The sequence below is a fragment of the Passer domesticus genome, chromosome 12 (assembly GCF_036417665.1).
Source record: "Passer domesticus isolate bPasDom1 chromosome 12, bPasDom1.hap1, whole genome shotgun sequence".
Classification (NCBI taxonomy): domain Eukaryota; kingdom Metazoa; phylum Chordata; class Aves; order Passeriformes; family Passeridae; genus Passer; species Passer domesticus.
The window spans coordinates 17,750,073-17,770,268 of record NC_087485.1 but is presented as its reverse complement, the minus strand read 5'-3'; the positions used below and the strand labels follow the sequence as shown (position 1 = coordinate 17,770,268).

At 38.8% G+C, this 20,196-nt stretch overlaps 3 protein-coding genes across 10 annotated transcripts in view; 2 read left to right on the top strand and 1 right to left on the bottom strand.

The window, feature by feature from the left end:
* RHPN2 (rhophilin Rho GTPase binding protein 2) overlaps positions 1-2,474 on the top strand; it is a 31,207-nt gene extending 28,733 nt beyond the window's left edge. Inside the window, exon 15 of the mRNA XM_064386868.1 lies at positions 764-2,474. Coding sequence (XP_064242938.1) covers positions 764-1,015 — 252 coding nt within the window. The 3' untranslated portion in view covers positions 1,016-2,474. The remainder of the gene's footprint in view (positions 1-763) is intronic.
* Positions 2,475-3,776: 1,302 nt separating this feature from the next.
* FAAP24 (FA core complex associated protein 24) lies at positions 3,777-7,436 on the bottom strand. 3 transcript variants are annotated; one of them, XM_064386871.1, is made up of 6 exons: positions 7,297-7,436; positions 6,888-6,995; positions 6,423-6,574; positions 5,683-5,822; positions 5,245-5,397; positions 3,777-4,660 (listed from the first exon to the last, which is right to left on the bottom strand). In XM_064386871.1, exons 3-6 carry the CDS (start codon positions 6,532-6,534, stop codon positions 4,418-4,420), a joined length of 648 nt encoding a protein of 215 aa, XP_064242941.1. In that variant the 5' UTR covers positions 6,535-6,574; positions 6,888-6,995; positions 7,297-7,436; the 3' UTR covers positions 3,777-4,417. The 3 variants fall into 3 exon arrangements, with proteins under 3 accessions (XP_064242941.1, XP_064242940.1, XP_064242942.1); XM_064386870.1 differs by lacking the exon at positions 7,297-7,436 and adding an exon at positions 7,137-7,284; XM_064386872.1 differs by lacking the exon at positions 7,297-7,436 and adding an exon at positions 7,127-7,145.
* Positions 7,321-20,196, top strand: part of CEP89 (centrosomal protein 89) — a 30,175-nt gene continuing 17,299 nt past the window's right edge. Inside the window, exons 1-10 of one of the 6 annotated variants that reach the window (XM_064386864.1) lie at positions 7,321-7,506; positions 9,212-9,318; positions 10,479-10,634; positions 12,818-13,019; positions 14,197-14,302; positions 16,279-16,307; positions 17,473-17,527; positions 18,133-18,351; positions 18,740-18,882; positions 19,244-19,294. In XM_064386864.1, the coding sequence (XP_064242934.1) occupies positions 7,468-7,506; positions 9,212-9,318; positions 10,479-10,634; positions 12,818-13,019; positions 14,197-14,302; positions 16,279-16,307; positions 17,473-17,527; positions 18,133-18,351; positions 18,740-18,882; positions 19,244-19,294 (1,107 nt within the window). In that variant the 5' untranslated portion in view covers positions 7,321-7,467. Of the gene's footprint in view, positions 7,507-7,781; positions 8,005-9,211; positions 9,319-9,376; positions 10,152-10,478; positions 10,635-12,817; positions 13,020-14,196; positions 14,303-16,278; positions 16,308-17,472; positions 17,528-18,132; positions 18,352-18,739; positions 18,883-19,243; positions 19,295-20,196 lie in introns of those variants that run through there. The other 5 variants (XM_064386865.1, XM_064386863.1, XM_064386862.1 and 2 more) reach the window with 5 other exon arrangements.

The following is a 20,196-nucleotide window of genomic DNA, read 5'->3' as shown; positions in this document are numbered from 1 at the left end:
TTACTATAGAAGCTTTAGACTAAGGGAAAGTCATCACAAGACTAAAAAATATTAAACTCTAAATAACTTATTAGTTGTGTGAAAGAGCCTGTAGTTCAGCTAAATCCACTGCTTCATGTTTTTAACATTCCCTGGCAAGCTTAGACACTCAAGTAATGTTGCCTGAGAAGTTATTAAGGTGCCCCTGCTGCTGTTCGGTTTTCTTGTTTTGTTAAAATTGGTTTTCCTTATTGAACATAAGGAATTCTGAATCTGCCATTCCAAGTTGCAACTGGAAAGAAAAGGCTAGAATATAATCAAATTGTTTCAGGGCAGAGCTAAGAGGAGCCAGAGGAGGCTGTGCCTTTCGGGTATCCCAGGAGAATGTCACACAGGAGCTCCTGTAGCTGTGATCTGTATAGAACCTGTCCAAAAACAGCAAAAGTACTCCCCGTCACATCTGTGCAGGAATTACATACTTGAGCTTTGTAGGGAGGTTAGTGTGGATATTAAATAGTTATGCTAGAAGCCAGTAAATGTTTAACAGCCCAGGAAAAGATTCACAAGTTCCTTTATGCTTTGCAGGGTATACCTTTGAGTCTACATGTGCAAAATGCCAGGGTCACAGCACTCTGAAGGGCCTTGTGCTCAGTGATGTCATTAGCACAGAAAGCCTGCTGCAGTCTGCCCTGGAAAACTGTTTGCACAGGAACCTTTTGTTACTGTCAAAATTTTGACCCATTTTGGATGAGTGATTCTTACCATGGTTCTCTTTTTCCCACAGCACAGCAAGAGTGCAACTTACTCTATGGGAATGCAGAAGACATACTCCTTAATTTGTTTAGCCATGGACGAGGATAAAATGGATCAGACCAAGAAAGCCCCACTAAAACTCCCTTTTCTAAGTTGGGGAACTAAAAACAGACAGAAAGCTGCAAGTACACTCTGCCTTCCTTCAGCTGTGGCTGGAAGTTCTCAGAATAAGAAGAAGCTTTCTCCCTTCACACTTTTCAATACAGAAAGTTCATTGTACTGAATCTTTCAGAAGTATCTGTTAATGTGACTTTTGTTTAAAATGAAGATAAAAATATTGATCAATTTTCTCTTCACACACGTACGTATAAACTCAGACAAATACCGGTGACTTCATTTGCTGTGCATTGAGCCACTTACGGTCAGAAGCTGGCAGAAACTGCAAAACTGAAGTATTTGAAGGTTAGAATGAAGTTGTTTGGGAGGTATGCAATAACAAGATGTAGATTATAGAATTGCTTACATGAGGACTGGACTCCTTTGGGGTTTCAAAATACAATTACGACTGTTTTTTCATAAAAATAGTCATAACTATGCTAGATGGGAGTTATTTATTACAAACTTGATGCTGACTGCAAAATAATAGGGGACAAATCAAAGAATGATTTTGCTCTTAAAAAGTTTAGAGTCAATAATAAATCACTTAACACTACTTTGAAGAATTATCTTAACAAACCACAGGTGAGAGGGAATAATAATATTCAGAGAAACAATCTTGTGCCAAGCAACAGTGTCACGGAGTTGTGTTTTTATGCAGAGGTGCTTCCTCAGTACTAGGTGTGGCCTACTGAACAGGTAATTTAATTCTGGAAGAGAATTACAAGGCTTAAAATTTAAAAGGTCTTTTGAACTCCAAAAGGCTTTTACTCTCTTCTTTTTCTGATTTAGGTAACATTTTAAATGCCTGTTGATTCAGTTGTTAAAAACAGGCTTTATTCCAAACTTTGACCTATTTGCCCTAAGACTTGCATCTCACTTGTCTTGATAAAATTGATAGCTGTGAAACAAATCTCAAAATGGACATATTATTGATTCAAGGGCACATAAATTGCAGTGATGCTTTAAAATATGATAAAATAAGTACTTGTGCTAAGTGGCAGGGTATTTATTTACTATCACATCAAGCAAAAAAAAAATCTGCCCTTGGAAAAATTAATGAGCAAGCTGTATCTGTAGTAAGGAGGGGGACAAAAAATAACTGGTGAGCATTTCTTTGAGATTCTTCTATTATTTCCTTAAATTAATTGAAAATTGCTAACACTGTAGTGTTAGTTAACTTTGCCATCTACAGAGTAGATAGATACTTAAAATTTACACAAAAATCTGCATCTCAGTGTAAACTTTAAAGTTGTCATTTATTTTTAATTTCTTATGTAGTAGGTGTAAATATCTTGATGACCCTTATTTAAGAATAAAAATCAGATGCTGCCATTTACTAGTAGCTTTTTGATTCTGCTTCAGCTTGCATGATAAAGCATAATTTACAGGTTTTTTCTATTTACTGGTGCCATACCTCTTGTGTGTTTCTCTAATGTTGCTTACAGAGATCTAAGAAACTTTGAAGAAAAGTTCCTGTATTGTGCAATATCAACTAAGACTTTAAAACCAACTTCCTTACAAAGAGTGTAAACATATTTCCAGTTTCCCTGTAAAGGTTACATTAAAAAAAAAGTTGTAAATTTCTTCTGACTTGCCTATTCTCAGCAATTGCTCTTTAGGTATATTGGGAGTAGCGCTTCTTTTACACACACAAAGAGCAGCAGCCAGACCCTGATCTGCACAGCCCTGCCTCACAGTGTTCCGTGCAGATGAGATTTACTTTGCCTGTGTGCTGAAATTGCTATCCAAGTACTTAAAACTTTAGCAAAGTCCCAGCAATCACCCTTGCAGTTCTTCATTTCTCTGAAACCACTACTCTTCCTGGAAATACTTTCCTTCTTAGCTCCTAAATAATTGTCTTTCCCTTCCCATCATCACACCCACTTGTCCTTGAGGAAAGCTTGGCATTTTAAATTTAAAACACAGCCCTCAATTCAAGTCAAAATGTGGACCTCTCGGGTGCCAGACATACACTCTTGGTTTTCTGTCAGCTCACTGAAGACTCATTCCACACTGAGTGGGAGCCAACAGCTAACTTAACTAGCAGTGAAAGGAGTGAGTGCCTTATGTTCTTGCTCAAGCCACAGGAATTTTTGTACCAAGTGTCTACCCACAAGGATGAATAAGGCTGCTGTAAAGCCCTAAAAAGAAAGGTTGGCAATGGATTAGTAGTACAGCCTGTAACTCCATTAATATTAATTGCTGCTACTTAGCTGAACTGTGTTGAATGCACTGGGCAGATAGCCATTTGCCATAGGGAGAAGGTGTTTGTCTTGCAACACAACAGCCACATGCCTTTAGGTGTGAAATGCAGTCTTCATAGCCAAGTGACAAAACCTTAGAAGAATAAAATCTGAGCAAATCCATGTATAAAGAAACTTAAAGTACTCCCTAGTTGCCTAAAAAAAAAAAAAACCACCTTAGTATCTTTTCCTGTACTTTTGGAAACTCTGATGTTTATTATTCACTAAATGCAATAATTATGTCTAAGTTATAGACAAATTTTCATCCCAAGTATAGAATCAGTATAAATAGCAGGTCCACCTGCTGTCCATGCTAACCAGTGTAGGAGAGGGCTTTCAGAGGTGCCAAGGCTCCCACAACAGGGAGTGGAAAATCCTCAGCTGCCTTCCTGCTGTGGTCCAAACTCCCAAGTGGTATGAGAGATGCTGTTCACACACCTCCTCAAGGAAAAAGGCAATTTTACCCTTAAAAATAGGATAAAAATATAACTTAAAATGCAAGATGTCAGGAAAATCAATCTTCTTCACAAATAGATTTTCAAAATATTAATACTGGAAGAGTAGTATGAATTAGGAATTTTGTTCAAAGCTTCCCATTTTATTTTCTTCGTAGTGTATATAATAGTATGATTCATAGTATAATTAACATATTAGAAGTTACAATTTATCAAAATATTTTGTAATTTATTACTAGTATGCCAATCTATATTCAGAAGAACAACATGAATCAACCAGTATTTTGGGTATCAGACACACGGGAATAAATTTGTTAATGCCCCATGAAATGGAGTGGTGACCAGACAAAAAATTAGTGTGAAGTCAAATGTGTTTTCCAGTAGGACTTTCCAAAGGAACTCCAAAAAGCTGTAAATCAAAGATGTTGCTATAAAGCATATATATATGCAAACTTTTTAAACACGTGTAACATATTTCCAGTTACTGAGAAGTTACTATGCACATATTCATATGGTGGTTTTTTTTCTTGAAGTCCAAAGTCAGCAAGCTGATTGCTCTTCCATTTTTTGACACAGATGCTGAAAAACACAGCTTTCTTGGTTTTTATTTGTTCCGGATGGATGCAAAATACAGACTTCTTTCCAAGGCAATTTGCACAGCTTAATCTATATGAACAGAGCAGATGTAAAAAAGAAGCATCAGAGTCCAGTTTCTGCTGGCCATGATTACAGAACTCAGCAAAATAGGTGGTTATTAAAAGCAAACTTTTATAACTCAGAAGAAAAATCCCAAATTTTTGTTTTGCAAAATACCACTGCGTGTGCACGTCAGGAATGTAAAAAAGTATAAATTTGTTGTGCTCCTGTTTGTCCAACTGCTCGCTCGAGCTGCCGCATGTCTGCGTTGCAGAGGCGCTGGATGCTCCCGAAGCGCTGCAGCAAGAGCAGCGCCTTCGTCCTCCCGACGCCGGGGATGCGCTGCACGGCCTGCAGCACGGCGGGCTCGGCCGGCCGCCCGCGCTGCCCGCCGAGGAAGGGGTTGGCACCGCGCTCCCGGCTCTGCTCCCGCACCTGCCAACAGACAGAGCCGTCAGCGACACCCAGCTTCTGGCACAGCCCCGGGCCAGATGTACTCGCTTCAGCTCTGAACAGTTCAGTGCAATCCCAGGCAGCTGTAAACACAACCTCCCTCCTTGGGCGTGCTCCCTTACGGGATGCAGTTGAGCAAAACCTTACTAAACAATCCATTTCTTAATAGCAACAACAAATGAAAACAAGTATTTCTGTCATCTTTTTGATGCAGTCAGAGAAAGGGTAACAAGAAACAATTTAAAAAGTTTCCCTAGCCTCAGAGAAAGCAAAATCTCAAGTTGATTTTGACAGTGACATTTGCCTAATGCTACCTAGTGGCACCTCGTACAAGATTACATTTAAAAAATCCAGGAGCATATTCTTCAGCCCTTTTTCTTTGTTCCCAAATGAGCCTTCTTCCCACTGAACTACACTACTGTGTCACTGTTGCAGAAGATTTATTCCTTACATTCAAATGATGTTGTGCTCCTTTAAGATCCTATGCATTCTCTCTGAAATGATCACTGGGGAGATCTACCTGCTTTGCTTTATATCTCATATTTTAAAATAACATAGAAACTTACTAGTTGAATAATAAGCTGAGAAGCTTCTCCTTGATTTGCCACAGGAAGCAACACCATCCCAAGTTCGAGTACAACAAGTTTTTGTACTCCTAGGTAGTACTGATCACTGATTTGGGTTTTCTCTACGATTACAATTCCCCTAAGACTGCTGGCCTGTATTGAAAGGAAAAAGATATTAGAAAAAACCTTGTTAATGACAAGTTAATACAATGTAACAGAGGAAATTCAAGTATGAGCTGCCTAATAGCAAATCAGAGGAAGAACATAAGTTGCAGCAACAGGATAGAGGTGTAATGCAGCTGCAGAATTTTTCTGTTTCCAGGTGAAAATTATGCCAAAAGGTTATCTTCAGTGGAATTTTTAAAAATAACACAAGAAGAATGTTTTCAGAAGCATGGAATAAACAAGTATCTAATGAAAACTTTATATAGCACTTACATTTCTGAACCTAACCAATCTTCGTTTGAATTCATCCCCTGCAACCAAATCTGCTTCAGAAATAAGTAAAATGCAAGTTCTGTTTGAAAGATGAAAGTCCACCAGTCCCAAGCCATCTTCAAAGATGAGTCTAACTTTCCCTTAGGGTGAGATTGTTAGAAGAAAAAATACAGTGGTTAAAAATATACTAACAATTATTTCACAGCACAGTCTTCCTAAAGTGTCAATAATTCTAGTGATTTGATAATGAACTTTATAGAAAGCCTTTTCTCCCTTTAAGTAAATCTATTACAAGCAGTCCAAACTACTGTGCGATGTCTTTAATAATGCAAATTAATAGCAGTTCCAATCTGCTTACAGATTTAAAAGTACTAGAGCTGCTCAGTAAACTCTGGACTTGAACAAAAATATCACATGCTTTTCTGGAGGGAGCATCATAACTTAGTTTGTTGTGCCAGAAAGATGGTAGCAGAGTGCAGATGTAAATTCAAGGGAGTTCAGTGGAGATGCAAATCTGCAAAGCTCCACAACAGCAGATTCTGCTGCTTCCCTGCAGCTGTGAAAACTGAGCTGACCACACAGATACTTGACAAACAACTGGGATCTCTCAGCCTGCTAACACAGTCCACACCATAAATATAGGACCAGTCAGGCACGCACATTCCAGCTGTTCTCAGCATTCGGGCAAGAGAGGGGAATGCTTTTCCTGACTTGCTTTCCCTCTTCCAATCTGTGCTTACCTTGCAGCCTTTGGGCTAGCTCTGACCCTCTCCACTTCTCATTCCCAATCACATGCCCGTAAGGGACAACTATAGATTCTGCTGTCACAGGAGACTTTGCTTTTGTTGTCATCAGACCTCCTTTAAAATCCTCCTTCACTAGCAGTTACACCCTAGAAAGAAATGTGGAAAAGCAGCGACACATTTTACAAACCTGTTCCAAGCTTTAAAATTTTAATAATAATTAATTTAATCAAATTTTAATCATAAACTTAGGCTGCAATATTCTGGAAGAGACATGATTTCCTTCCTCAAGCTTTCTTAAGCTAAGGTGAACATATCAAAATCGGCCAGCAATTCTGTTCACTTTAACACAGACTGTCGTGTTAGCCTGCAAATTCCACTTTCAGCTCTACCACTCAGTCTAAAAAACGCCTGAATTAAAACACACAGATGATGAAAAAACCCACATTGCCTTTTCCATACCTTCATCCAGCTTGCTGGGAGGAAATCTTCCTGAATTACACAGCCAACTCCATACGCCGCTCCATCCCTCAGCTGGTGGCAGTCTCCACACCAACGATTACCAGGCAGCTGCTGGGAGAGATTACGTTCAGGTTTGCCAGCTTTACGCGGTGTTCTGACTTTTAACGAGCCTTGGAGGCCAAGGCATGATCTAAAGGACAGGCACCACGGACAAGCCGGTGCACCGCAAACACGCACACCGAAACACACCCCACGGCGGAGCCCCTCTGGGGAGCGGGCAGAGGCCGCAGGAGCCGGCCGCGGCAGCCAAGGGCCGGCCGGGCAGTGGGGCCGGGAAGCGGCAGCGGGAGCTCCGCAGGCCGCGGGCGGAGGAGGAGCGGAGGGCGGAGGAGCGGAGGGCGGGCCTCACCCGGGGCGGTTGCTACGGCCGGCCGAGGGTGAGCAAGGCCCGCGCTGACTGGAGGAGCGCGGGCCCGCAGCGAATCCGCCGGGGCCTTGTTTGCAGGCGGGTCGCGAAGGCGAAGCGTCCGACGCGGCGGGGAAGCGGCCGTGAGGCGGTGGCTGGAGCCCTCCCGTGCTGATGGCGTTCCTGTTCCGGAGAGGCCGGAGGGGCCCCTTCGTGAGTATCGCTGTGCCTGGCGCGTCACCGTGAGGGGGACAGCGTTCAGGGCGCGGCTGGGACGAGGGGTGGTTTCTGCGGCTGATGCCGGTGGTCGCTGAGCACTTTAAAGTGAAAATCGGGGAGAAAAATTAAGACAGAGTGGTGTCTGGAGGCTGGTGCGTTCCTTGCCCTCAGTGCCGGGCCTGCCTGGCTTTTCAGGAACGCCGAGTTTCCCTTCCCCTTCCCAAGCCCTGGGCTCTGGCCGGGCTGGCAGTGCAGCTCGCGATCCTCGAAGTTCGGTGCTGTAAAGTGAACTTGTAAAAGTTCTGATCGACGGCCCAGAGCGCACAAAGGCTGTCCGGTTGTCAGCAGTTGTGCGGGTGTTCTCTTCCAACGTACTTGAACTAACTGAAGTTTTGTTTATTACTACAGTGAAAGTATTGATCTTCTGTTGTTGTCATGCTTTTACCGTGGGATGACTTTACTTCAGCAGTGTTCCCTGGTAGCCTTAGCAGGGTCAGTCATAGTCGTGTCTACAGTCAGTAGCTGTAGTAAACGAAAACGTTTCATGCCAGACACACGTGTAGGATTAGGGAGCAGTATGTTTGCATGACTGAGGAAAAATGCAGTCTTTTAATGCACCACAGGACAGGCACCACGGACAATTCTTTCATGTGACTTCATGTAAAACCAGAAATACTTCCCAGCTTGTGTCTTAATTCTCCTGTTGGAGAAGTGAATTAAAGAATAATTTGGGGAAAAAAGATCTGTAGCAGAAATAGCAGGAGCTTAGCCTGTTTCACTCCATGGAAAAGTAACATCTGCCCAAAGGTGATGGATTTATTGTGGCATAGTATTTTCTGATGCCTGGAGAGGTAATGAGCACAAGCTCAAGCACAGACAATTCAAGTTAAACATAATAATAAAATACTCTGAGGTGGTTCAGCACTGGCCAGGTTGGAGATACACAAGACAGGACTGGACAGGACACCCAGCAGCCCTCTCCTGGCTGACCCAGCTTTGAGCAGGAACTTGAGCTGGACAAGCTCCAGAGCTCCCTTCCAACCAGTATACAGTTTCCTTCACAGTACTTTTTTAGGAACTCTGGTCCCAGTTTTTCTGAGCTGGTTTTTAATGTTATACCATCTTTTAAAAAAAATTACTGTGCTTGCTGATGAAAAAAATCTATTGGTTATTTGGTTTCTTTATAATTAAGGTTGAACCTTTGACTGCAAGGCTTAGTGGTAGAGTTTTGTTTTTTCCATCTCATACTGCTATGACTGAGGATTGACAAACTGTAGACGAAAGGGACTAATATTATTACTCTGAAGCAGCATTCAGATATTTTGAAAAAAGTTATTTTCTAGTCTAGTTTTTCTTGTATATCTGTAGGAAAAAGATGAGTAAGTTGAAATTCTGGTTTTGCAAATTGTGATATAGTGGATAGAAAATGTACATTCATGGGTCTCATGTAAATTACATTTCTAACCTTCAAGAGCAGGTGTTTATAAATGTTAGATGAACTTGCCAGCTTTACATGGTGTTCTGACTTTAAGGGGAATGAAATGCCATTTCAGGTCTTCTGTTTACATTAATTGCATGTAATTGTTCTTCCTTTTTATATTATTTTGCATTGTTAGTTTCTGTGCACGTTCAGTTCTGTGTTTTTTCTCATTGTAATCCTTAAAGTCATTGTCAACTAATTTTATTTTAAATCATTTAGAAACATATAGCTCACGGCCTGGTCCCTGCTGCTACCATAGCTCCTAAACCTGCAGTTCCCCGCACCCCTCCCCCTCGTAGTCCAAACCCTTCTCCAGAAAGGCCCAGGTATGTGTTGGTTTTGGGGTTTTTTTTCAATTATTTTTCTCTCTTTTTATATATATTTTTTGTTGTTTCATCAGGTATTGTAGCATACTAGAAAAATCTGGTTAGAAGAATTGCATGTCTTTACAGTATTCACAAAACTTTTCATAAAAGGAATATATTTTTAAGGGGGGAAGTTTCTCACTCTGAACTTTTTTCCCCCATTCCTAAGCATGGTAAATATTTGGGACAGTAACTGTTATAAACATGTGACTTGTCTGAATCAATTAAAGACAAATTGACTATTTAAAGTTAGTGGAATTTTTAATTTGGCTTCTACAGTAGAGTGTAGGACTGCAGCAGCACAAGTGCTGTGAGTCAGGAAATGTTAGCTCATTAGAAAAACAAAAATTAAACCTTGCTACCATACCAGGGACTTAAAAACTAGCATGTAACACCACACTGGACTGGAAAAATGCAAATTCTTTTTCTTTTAAGTTGTAGTTTCTTACAGTTTTTATTCTGTTTTTTCTGCATTCTGGTTGTTTTCTGTGGCCTTTTTAGTGTCTGTAACATTTCTAGTTAATTTCTTCTTCCTTTTTGGCTTCAAGTTCTTGTCATTCATTTTACAGTTCTCAGCATTTCACTGCTTTAATCTTACTTACTACTTATTTTTCCTTTTCATCATACCCTTCTCTGTACTCCACAGCATCACACAAATAGGCACTTCTGTTTCTTGTCCTGGTTTGCAGTGTGCCAACATTTATTAACAACTTCAGAGTCATCAGTAAAAGGTTTAGAGTAGGGAATAATGGAGACAAAATAGCAGGACATGGAAGACCTTTTCAACACAACAGGTAGTATTGTTATGGCTAAAGTGAATGTTAAATACTGTAAATTATTGATGTGAATTTTGGGAAAGTAACTTGGTATACTCCATGATTTGCATGCATGTGATTTGGGAGAAACAGTAGATATTGTGCCTTACTCTTGGATAGCTGCATTACAGTAGCAAGCTGTTTTGTGCTTTACTTGGGGAGGTTGTAGTTCATAACCAGTCCCACAGCATTCAGTGTTGTTTATGCTTGTTAACTGGGAGCATTTTGCTTTGATTAAACAGAGAAGACATTTTGCAAAGAGAAAGCATCAATATTGCTTCATTGCTTTATTCTGTTTCCTTCCAGGTCTGCTCTAGCAGCAGCAATCCTTGCAACAACACTAACAGGGCGCACTGTTGCTATTCCTCAGCCTCGGCAGAGATCCCTTTCTGAGAGTGATTCCACCTACTTGGAACAAGAATGTCTTGAGCCGTATGCAACAGTCACAGAGCTCAGAACAGGGTAGTGTATGCCTAAATTGTGGTGATAAATGATCCCTTGGAATCTCTCAATGATCAGTTTTACCAGAGAGTGACAGCAAACTCCTGCTGTTACAGCTACTTACTTTTTTCTTACCATATCATAAATTCAGTCTGAAGTGTCTAACAATGCTTATTCCATTTCTTGTAAAGTGGTGTCACACATACAATCTTCAGAGAGGCAGATTTTGATTGTATAACAGTCATAACTAAAATCACATACTATTTCTGTCAAATGATGATCAATTTTACAGTATGTGATGAACTGAGGAATCACTTGAATTACATGTAAGATGTTTCCTTTGTGCTAAAATGACCATTTCAAACTGTCTTTTTGGTAGAATTAGGAACCTTCTATCTCTAACCTGTCATTTTAAGATAGAGAAGAAAAGGTAGTTACCAGTGTTAATTGTCTATTTTAGAGTATACACATAGACACTGTCTTGGAGATGGTTTATTATCCCATACCATTTGGGGATTTTTGTTCTGTTTGGTCTAGTTTGTGCCCAGGGTGGCTGCTGTCCCTGCTTCAGCCCCCACACTCCCTGGCTCGGGGGCTGTCAAGAATGGAGCTGAGCCGGGGTGTCTGGAGGGAGTTTGGGGCAGGGTGAGGGACATGGGCTTGTTCCACTGGACACACTGATCAGGGATCCTGCTGTTTCTGTGTGCTTTGCCTGCTTCTTTTTGTGGTTTTTGTTTGTTTGTTTTGGTTGGTTGGGTTTTGTTGGTTGTGTTTTGTTGGTGGTTTTTTTGTTTTGGTTTATTGTTTTGTTTTTTTGGGTTTTTTTTTGTTGGTTTTTTGGGGTGTTTTTTATTACTGTTATTTTTGCTTTGGCACTGTGACTGAGCTTGCCAGCTTGGCCTCTTTTGCTGCTGTGCTTTCGGGAAGCCCAGAGCTTCCCACCAGGAGCTCTGCACAGCCTGGGCCCAGGGACCAGCCAGTGCCACTGGGCAGTCCTGGGGAGTCTCTGCCCTGTTTGGGAGCGGGGCTGCTGCTGCCCGGCCCCTCCATGCTGCCCTGGCTGCTGCTCTGGGGTTTTTCCTACACCGGAGCTGTTTTGCCCCTCCCTTCCAGGAGGTAAAAAGTTCAGCTACAGCTGCAGAGTTTCTGCTGCCTCTTGCTTGCTGTCCCGGGGGAGCCCGCTGTGCTGTTCCAGCTTGCTGCTGAGGTTTCCTGCTAGAGCCCCTTTCTCTACCCAGAGGGGCACAGGACTGGCTGCCACTGTGAGTTTGTAATGGAGGAGCCTTCTCCATGCCCTGTGCCAGCTGTACCCACCATGGTCTGTGAGGGAGAGGGCCAGGCTGGCACCACAGCAGGAATCACCCACCTGCACCCTGCAGCCAGAGCTGCACCGAGGGGGCAGTGCTGGCAGCCAAGGCTTGTGTGAGATTTCAGGGGGTAAGGTCTTGTGGTGAACCTCCCATGTGTGAGGACACGAAACTTAACTCTATTTTGCTCAAAAAAATTAATTTATTATATTATATATTATATTAAAATACTACATTAAAACTATACTAAAAAAACAAAAAGAAAAAAATAATCAGAAAGCTACAGAGACCATGAATAAAATAAAATGTATAACAAAATCCTGTGACTGCTCACCGCTTTAACATAAGTGGCTGTGATTAGTCACTAATTGGAAACAATCTACATAGACTAATAGAAAATACACTTGTTAAATTCCACAGCAGCAGATAGTTATTGTTTGCATTTCTTTCTTAAAGCACTCAACTCCTCAAAACAAGAAAAATCCTAGCAGAGGATTTTTCATAAAATATCACAGCTACAGTAAGGCTCCACAATTTCAATATTTAGCATTTATTCTTTTTTTTTTTTCTGGTTCTCTGCCTTGCAGGCACCCTTATTTTTTTGTTAATAAATGGGGTTTTTTTCACTTTCACCCCCTGGTATCCATTTCTCTCATTGGCAGAAGAAAAGGAGGTTATTGAAGCCCTTTCTCTTTAGAGGAAATGCACATTCCAGGGTGTTTTCTCCTGAAATTTGTCTCGAAAGCAAGACAACTACATTCCTTGTTTGCAGCTAACAGAAGCCTAGATGTCTGTCTCATTGGACTTGTGTATATTTTAAGATGGTTCTACTTTGCTAGTGTGGCATTTTTTGAAGAGTGAGCAGTGCTGAAACAGGCATTAAATTGCTTTTTGCAGGTCTAACTGGAAACTTGATGGTTGTGACAGATCTCCTCTACAGTCCCTGGAAATATCAGGCAATTATGGTGAAGATGAGGACATGGATACATATTTTTCAGATGCTGATAAAGAGACAGAGTCCAGCTGTCAGAGTAATGACAAAAGAGAAGGAAGCTTTAGCACCAGTGCTATTTATGCTGTTCCCTGCAAAACTAAAAAGGTAAGATTTTTAAATGCATTAGTTCTTTCACCATGTTTTAATATATTAATGCATGTTAATATTTCAGATGCTTTGTATTCTCTTCTTACTCTTTAGACATGTATCCAATATTTATTTCACATGCTAATTTTTGTGTTTCATTTACTCTTACATGAGTCAGGTAGGTTTGTTGGTTGTCACAGTCTCTCTCTGGTTATTAGGAGAACACTGGCATTGTATGTAATCATCATGCATAATTATATTGTCTATAATAGTCTTGTAAAATGTCCAATAATTTATATTGAGCGTGGTACTTACAGAGTAGAAGATTTGTTAACTAGTAACTTTATTGTTAAATGGTGAAAGCTTAGTTAATGGTTTGGTATTGTGCTAATGAGCACAGACCTATATAAAAATGGGGAGATTCAGAATCAAACAAAATAAATTAATCTTTTCTTGAAGACAAGGTAATTTTTGTATGCTATGATTTTGGATTGTCTTAGCCAGCAATGAACTTAATACTCCTAAGGCACATTTAAAGTTAAATAAAAAATCATACAAAAATTTAACAGGAAGAAGTACCTGAGTAGGTACCCAGCATCAGTAAAGTATGATACACCACAAATCTCAAAATGTGCAAGAATCCATAAAACACCCCAAGGTGCAGAGACAGTAGCTGGTAAGAGGAGGGAGGGAAGGGGAAGGAAAAAAAAAGGGGGGGGGGTGAGTATAATATGTGGAACACTGGTGTGTGATCAGTGGAGAAACCAGCAAAGATAATGTTAATTAATGGTTCACTGATCCCTCACAGCAGTGAAATGATAAATGGCTGATTAATCAAGATCACATACGCCACAGCAAACCAGGAATCACAGAACAATTTCATGGACTCTTGTAACCAAAGAAGGTGACAGAGAGTACTTGAAGTACTTCATACTTGCTCACCTCCTGTTGATCATTGTAAGGTTTAGATTTTATTTGCACAGAGTCCTAAACAACAGCAACACAAAAAAATCCCACAAAAGCCCCCAAGAAAACAAGACAAGAAACAAATCTTATCATTTACTCTCTTAAAATATTAGTGAACAATTCTGACTGGGATGTTAATACACTAGATGTGTCATACAGGTATCAAGGTACATGGGCTGATTTAACAGTGATCTCATGATTTAGAGAGGTTTGTCTTATTTTTACATAGGAGGAGCTCCCACCATCTCCTGTTCCTAATGCTGACAAGAAGGAGGTTTCTTCCCATGAAACTGAATGTCAGGTGGTGGTGGATAAGTCAGGTGTGCAAATAGAAGGTAAGTAAACTTGCTTTAAGTCAAAATGCCATGCCTTTTAATTCCATTGGAGAAAAAAATTAATAAAATAAATGTAATACTATATTGTAATATTATACTCCTTTTTTAAAATGGCAGTTAAAGAAATGCTATTAAATACTTTGCAGTTTCTAATAGTTACAGAAGACTAAAAACCTGCATAAGGAGGAAAGATTGGTCTATACTCACTGTGGAAGGAACTGTCAGCCACTGTAAAATAAGGAGGTGGGGAGGAAGGTTTTGTGAACTCTTGCCTTGTAAAGTGCAGTCATTCTCTACTATGCTTTTGTTGATAGAGGTGCCAGAAACAGTCAGGTTTGTAATCTGGAAATTTTTGGAGTTCTACTGTGTTCAAAAAAAAAAAAGGAAAATATTTTTAATCAGTTATTTCACTTGTATGAAAAAATGTCTGAAAAACAGTAGTAAAAACCTCTTGAGATTTTTAATAACCAAAAGCCATGATAGTAGTGTTGGTTATACCTTCTACAAAAGTTGTGTCATTGTTGGTGTCAGGATGTTTCTTCAGAATAGAGAAATAAACATGATCATCAGTCTCAGGCTATCAACCTAAGCACTGAATTGTTAAGCTTCACAAATAATTTTTTTTCAATAAGTAATTTCAGTAGGGGCATTTGGGTTGTTACTGGATCTGTCCTTAGGCTATTTTCTTACAACAATAAAATATACTGGAGAGAGAAATTATAACAATAGAGCAACACCAATCTACTGGTATAGTAGTTTTCTTGCAAAAATATCTTGTCAGTTATTTTCAAATCAGGAAAAGGGAAATAAGAATCAGTTTTGGAGCTGGAAAATGCAGTTTTTACAGAGGATGGTTGTAGCAATGATGAATGAAAAACACAGATTTCCTGTAGCAGCTGCAAAGGCAGATGGTTTATTGCAAAAAAAGCAGTCCTTTTTATGCTGTATTCAGAGAGTAAACTCTCACCTGTTTCCATTCCCATGAAAGAGAACAAACATGCAGTGGCTGCCTGCCTGTGCAGGTGCTGCTGTTCACATATTCCTTTACCCCATCACCTTTTTGATGACAGTGTCCCATGTACCCTGACCAGCCAGAATCCCAAACACAAGGTGGGCACACACTGCTTATAGGGCTTGTTTTCTGTTTACAGAACTTCTTTTTTAGGTTATGTAACTTGGTTTTTGCTATCCCCTTAGCTGAGGCTTTCCCAGAGTGCTTTCTGGTGAGCTGAAGTGACAGAAATGAACAGAAGTGAACAGAGGCCTGTCAGACCCTTATTCTGTAAGATTTTTCTTATCTCCCACAGATGGTAGCACTCTGTAGCTAGTGGATAGGAAATAGGAAGCACAGCTGAGTCAATTTTGAAAAAATTGTGTCTTTCTAAATTTTATTCACATTGAATCCCAGTATTTTTTCAGTATTATTTCAGTGGACTATTTATTTCTCTTTTATAGAGAACAATATGTTCTCTATACATAATTTCTATAAGAAAGAATGTTTGCTTTGATAAAACCATTTGAGAAGTGAAGGCATTAAACTGAAAAGTGTAGGATATATACACTGTTTCTAATCCCTCTTCTACGTAGTAACTGCTGCAGGCCTTGAAAGCTGTCAGAATTACACTTGTTTTGTTCAGAAGTGCAGTAGGATTCAAGTCCAGTAAAATCAGTGACAATATTTCATTTGTTCTTCATTCAAATTCTAAACTTGTAACAGAAGCCAACAGTACAGCTTCATTTCTTCCATACTTGCACCTATGCAGTGTGAGGTAAAGTGAGGTCTCACATCAGTGTCCTGATACACCATGAAAGAGCTAATGGAAATCTGTGATCTGAACTGTGGTTTGGCAAGGACTTTCTTACATTTATTTGCATTTATTATATGTGTACATACATATCCTTATGAACCCTTAGAGCTTATGGACTTGAAGTAATTTTTGTTCTAATTGACTGAAAGATCTGTTTTTCTTTAACAGAAAACCAAAATCTGGGCTTGAATTTAAAGGTAAGACTTTTATAAAGGTTGATTTATGATGCATTTTTGAAAATAGGGTGTCATAAAAAGCTGATAGGTTTGCACTCACTTAAAAGAAAACTAATTTATTGCCACTATGGAATCTTTTTCTTTTGGAGTACAGGAGTGGCTAATCATTCCTTTTGAAAAAATGCAGCTGTATAGATAAATGAGCCATACAAAAGTTGTTGGTTTGGTTTGTTTTTATGTTGTCTGTTACTCCTCATGTGAGAAAGAAACAGAATGAGAGACAACATGCAAGAGATAGCTCATACTGTTAATTTTCAAATTCTGAGCCTGATTTTTCTGCATTTTTGTATAGTTTTCTATTTGAACTGATCTGACTTCTTTCTTAAGCTTGAAAAGGAATACCCAAAAATTTAGTTTCTCAGATCAGCTTGCCAGAAGATTGTTTACAAAAATGGTCAGTTCTTCCATTGTTATCATAACTTTTTTCTTAAACATGTATCTTTTTCTTTGAAATTGTTCATGAGTTTTGCCTCATTTAGTCATTGGTGTCACTGAATATCATCAATGTGTTAAATTACATGACAGCATGTCTTTACAAATCTTCACTGTTTCATAAAAACATGGAGACAGTCTCTACATCACTTTCACCTCAAGTAAATACATTAGCATAAATGACACTAATTCTTTCCTGGTGAAAGAACCTTCTGAAAATGAAAACCAAAATACTTCTGGGTTTTTTTCCGGCAAAGCAAGAGCAAAGTTCTTCAACTCTGAAAAGCGTTTTACATTTTAATTGATTTGCTGATACCCATTTAGAGACTGTCATAATTAACTACTCTAAAGTCTTACTCTGTACAAACTAACAAGTGGGAAGAATGCCCTTCCTGTTTCATCAAGAAGCTTTGTGTTTGTGACTTTTATGTCAGCTGGAAAAAAACTGTTTTGAGAACTGTATGTCCCTGAATACTGAAGATACTAGTGAGTTTCAGATGTCCACAAGTGAATGATGGCAGTGATAATTGATAATATGATGTCTAGATTAGTAAATGATAAGTTTTGTATTATCAGCAGTGAATCCAACATTCAATTTTGTTGATATAAAAGAAACTCCTTCAAAAATTTTATTTAAGTTCTTCACCAGTGATGCTGTTAAAGCAGATTGTCTCATTTTTTATTTCTCTGCTAGGAGGAAAAATCAGTAACTGAAAATCTGATACATGACAAACCTCCACCATCCCCAGGTACTTTGAATTTTTCAATGACTTCACTAGACATTTTCACTTTGTTAATATGCATGTGTAAATGAAAACCAGTTTTACTGATGCAATAATATATCCAGGGTTTGGCAGATAATCTAAAAGTTTACTTTTGTAAGAATTGTTCAGTAACTTCTATTCAGTAACACTGAAGTTGTTCAGTGGGAAGGAATGTAAAGCTTTCATTGTATGGGTGATTAAAATTTGCAGGGATCAAGAATACTGACTTGTCCATGCAGGGCACAAACACTTTGCTCATTGCAGTGGACATTTCAGTTTTACCTCTCCAGTCACTGATGTCTGGGAGAGAGAGATCTGCTGACACTGTCTTTTCCATTAAAAGAAGATTTTAGAAGTTTTTAATGTCTGAGAGAAAAGATGGGAACTTGCAGCCACTCCACAGCTCTCTTTCCAAATACACTTTTTAAAATTATTTCTGGTCTTACCTTTTGGGAGCTGTGAGCTGATTTAGATTTTATAAAATATCACTCAGATATAATGTTAATATTAGAAAAAAATGGTTTGTAATTTGCTGAAACTCCTGTTCCAGTCTGGATAGTATTTAAATACCTTGTTCTGTGGCATTACAGATGTGTCTGTTCGGGCAAGGCAAGTGTGGGAAAACATAAGCAAAGAAAAGTTCAGAGAGCTAAAACAAGAAAACTGGTCTCTGAACAAGGCATACCAAGCTGTGGTCCTGCAATTGGAGGGAACAAAACAGCACATAGAAGAACAGCAGTTAAAGCTGAAGAAACTAGAAGAAGAGAACAAAAGACTTAAAGAAGCTGTAGAGAACTCACATAGAGAAGGTGGGAGAAATAAATAAGCTATTCTGCAGTTATCTTATTTCAATTTTTCTAATTTCTTACAACCTTTTCCTCTAGCATAAGGTTTCAAGTCATTGATTTAGGCAACTATGGATGCAGAAGTAGTTTCCAAACAGTATTTTCTTCATTTGTAGAAATTTTGTCAAGGAATAAGTACATAATAAGAAAAAAAAAATTTACTTGTTGTTTTAAATATAATGAATTTTTTGCTGGTAGTTTTTCATGGGATTTTTCCATAACAGTATTTTGAGAGAAGTTATTGATTATTATTCTAGCTTATTTAATTTTTTTTTTCATTACAATCAGCAAATTGTTGTGAACATTTCTTGAATTTTAATGTAACTTTCTTGTTGGATATTTGTTTTAACAGGGGAGGCAACAGAATTACTTTCTCTCAGACAACAAGCACAAGAGCTGGTAGATGAAAATGATGCTTTGAAAACAATGGTCCATCGTTTAAATGTAGAAATAAGTCGCTATCAAACTAAATTCAGGTCATTGTCCCCAGAAGAGGTGAGAATCTTGGTTATCAAGGCAGTTTCTACTGAAATATCCCACTGTCTGTTATTTAATCTTTTGAGATTTTTATGACTGTTTTCTCCAGATTTACCATAAAGTCTACAAATTGCTCTTCTTCTGAAATTTAAAATAATTCCAAATAAGCCTTTATCATTAAGTCTAATATTAAGAATTCAGTATTATTTTGTATCGGTAACATACTGGAATTCAGTTTTATTGGGTGTGTGTTAAGTGTGCAACACATGTAATGAAAACATAAGCTTGTTTGGGGTGATAATTGTGACTGCAGTGGACAGTTGCTGGTGCTTCAACAAGCAGGAAGTAATGCCAATATCTTTTAAAATGTCTGTTCTAGAATGCAAAGCTGAAAAGCTTACCCATGGAAGGACCACGACCACCATGGCTGGTAAGTCAAATAATATTTGCACTTAACTGCTCATTTCTCTCTAAGTAAAGAAGTAGAATTTCTTTACTGGAATCAAAGTATTCAGATATTACTCTGCTGAACTATCACATACTAATAGAATATTATAAAAATTTTTTGTGGCAGAAAAATATGTATGGCAGAACTTTGTAATGAATGTGTGCAGTTCCAGTTGAATGTGCAGTAAGCTACAAACTGCACATAGTCACCAACTTTGAACTATTGAAAAGTATTGTTACACTGAGAATCATAAATGCCAACTTCACTTAGAATTGTCTAGCATTTAGTCTGCTTCAAGGTCTTTTGCTTAATTGGTCATCTTTTGCTGTTACTTTTTTTGTCATTATACTAAAAGAAAACAGAATATTTCTGATTGTAGGAATGGTCATGGATCCAGTAGTAGCCTATGAATTTCAGACAAGGGGAAGACAAATAGTCCATGAAAGGGAATGCATTTGTAATATGTAAAAACATTTCTCCTTGAAATACTAAACAGATCTTATATTTTCCTTCCTCACTGTTACTGAGAACTATACAGAATGGGAGAGTTCTCCTGCTCTTTTTAGCCAAAATAGCCAATAATCACATATAAATGTATTTAGTCTTAAAGGTGCAGATTTGAGAGTGTAAAAATTCCCTTCCCACTTCCTAATGAATCTGGTATCATTTTTTTAGCAGTAGTATTCACTGTAGTGTTTGAATCTTGTTTTGTATTCATTTGCATCCATATTCTGCTGTGTTGCATATAGTGATAAGTTAAAGCTGCTTTTAGAAGAAAGATGTAAGTGAAGCATGCAGTCTTTTCCTTTTCAAAGCTTGCTCCTAACACAGTGCTGTGAAGTGTTCCTGCATATGGTGGTCTGTGTGCTTGTATAAGTTCTGCA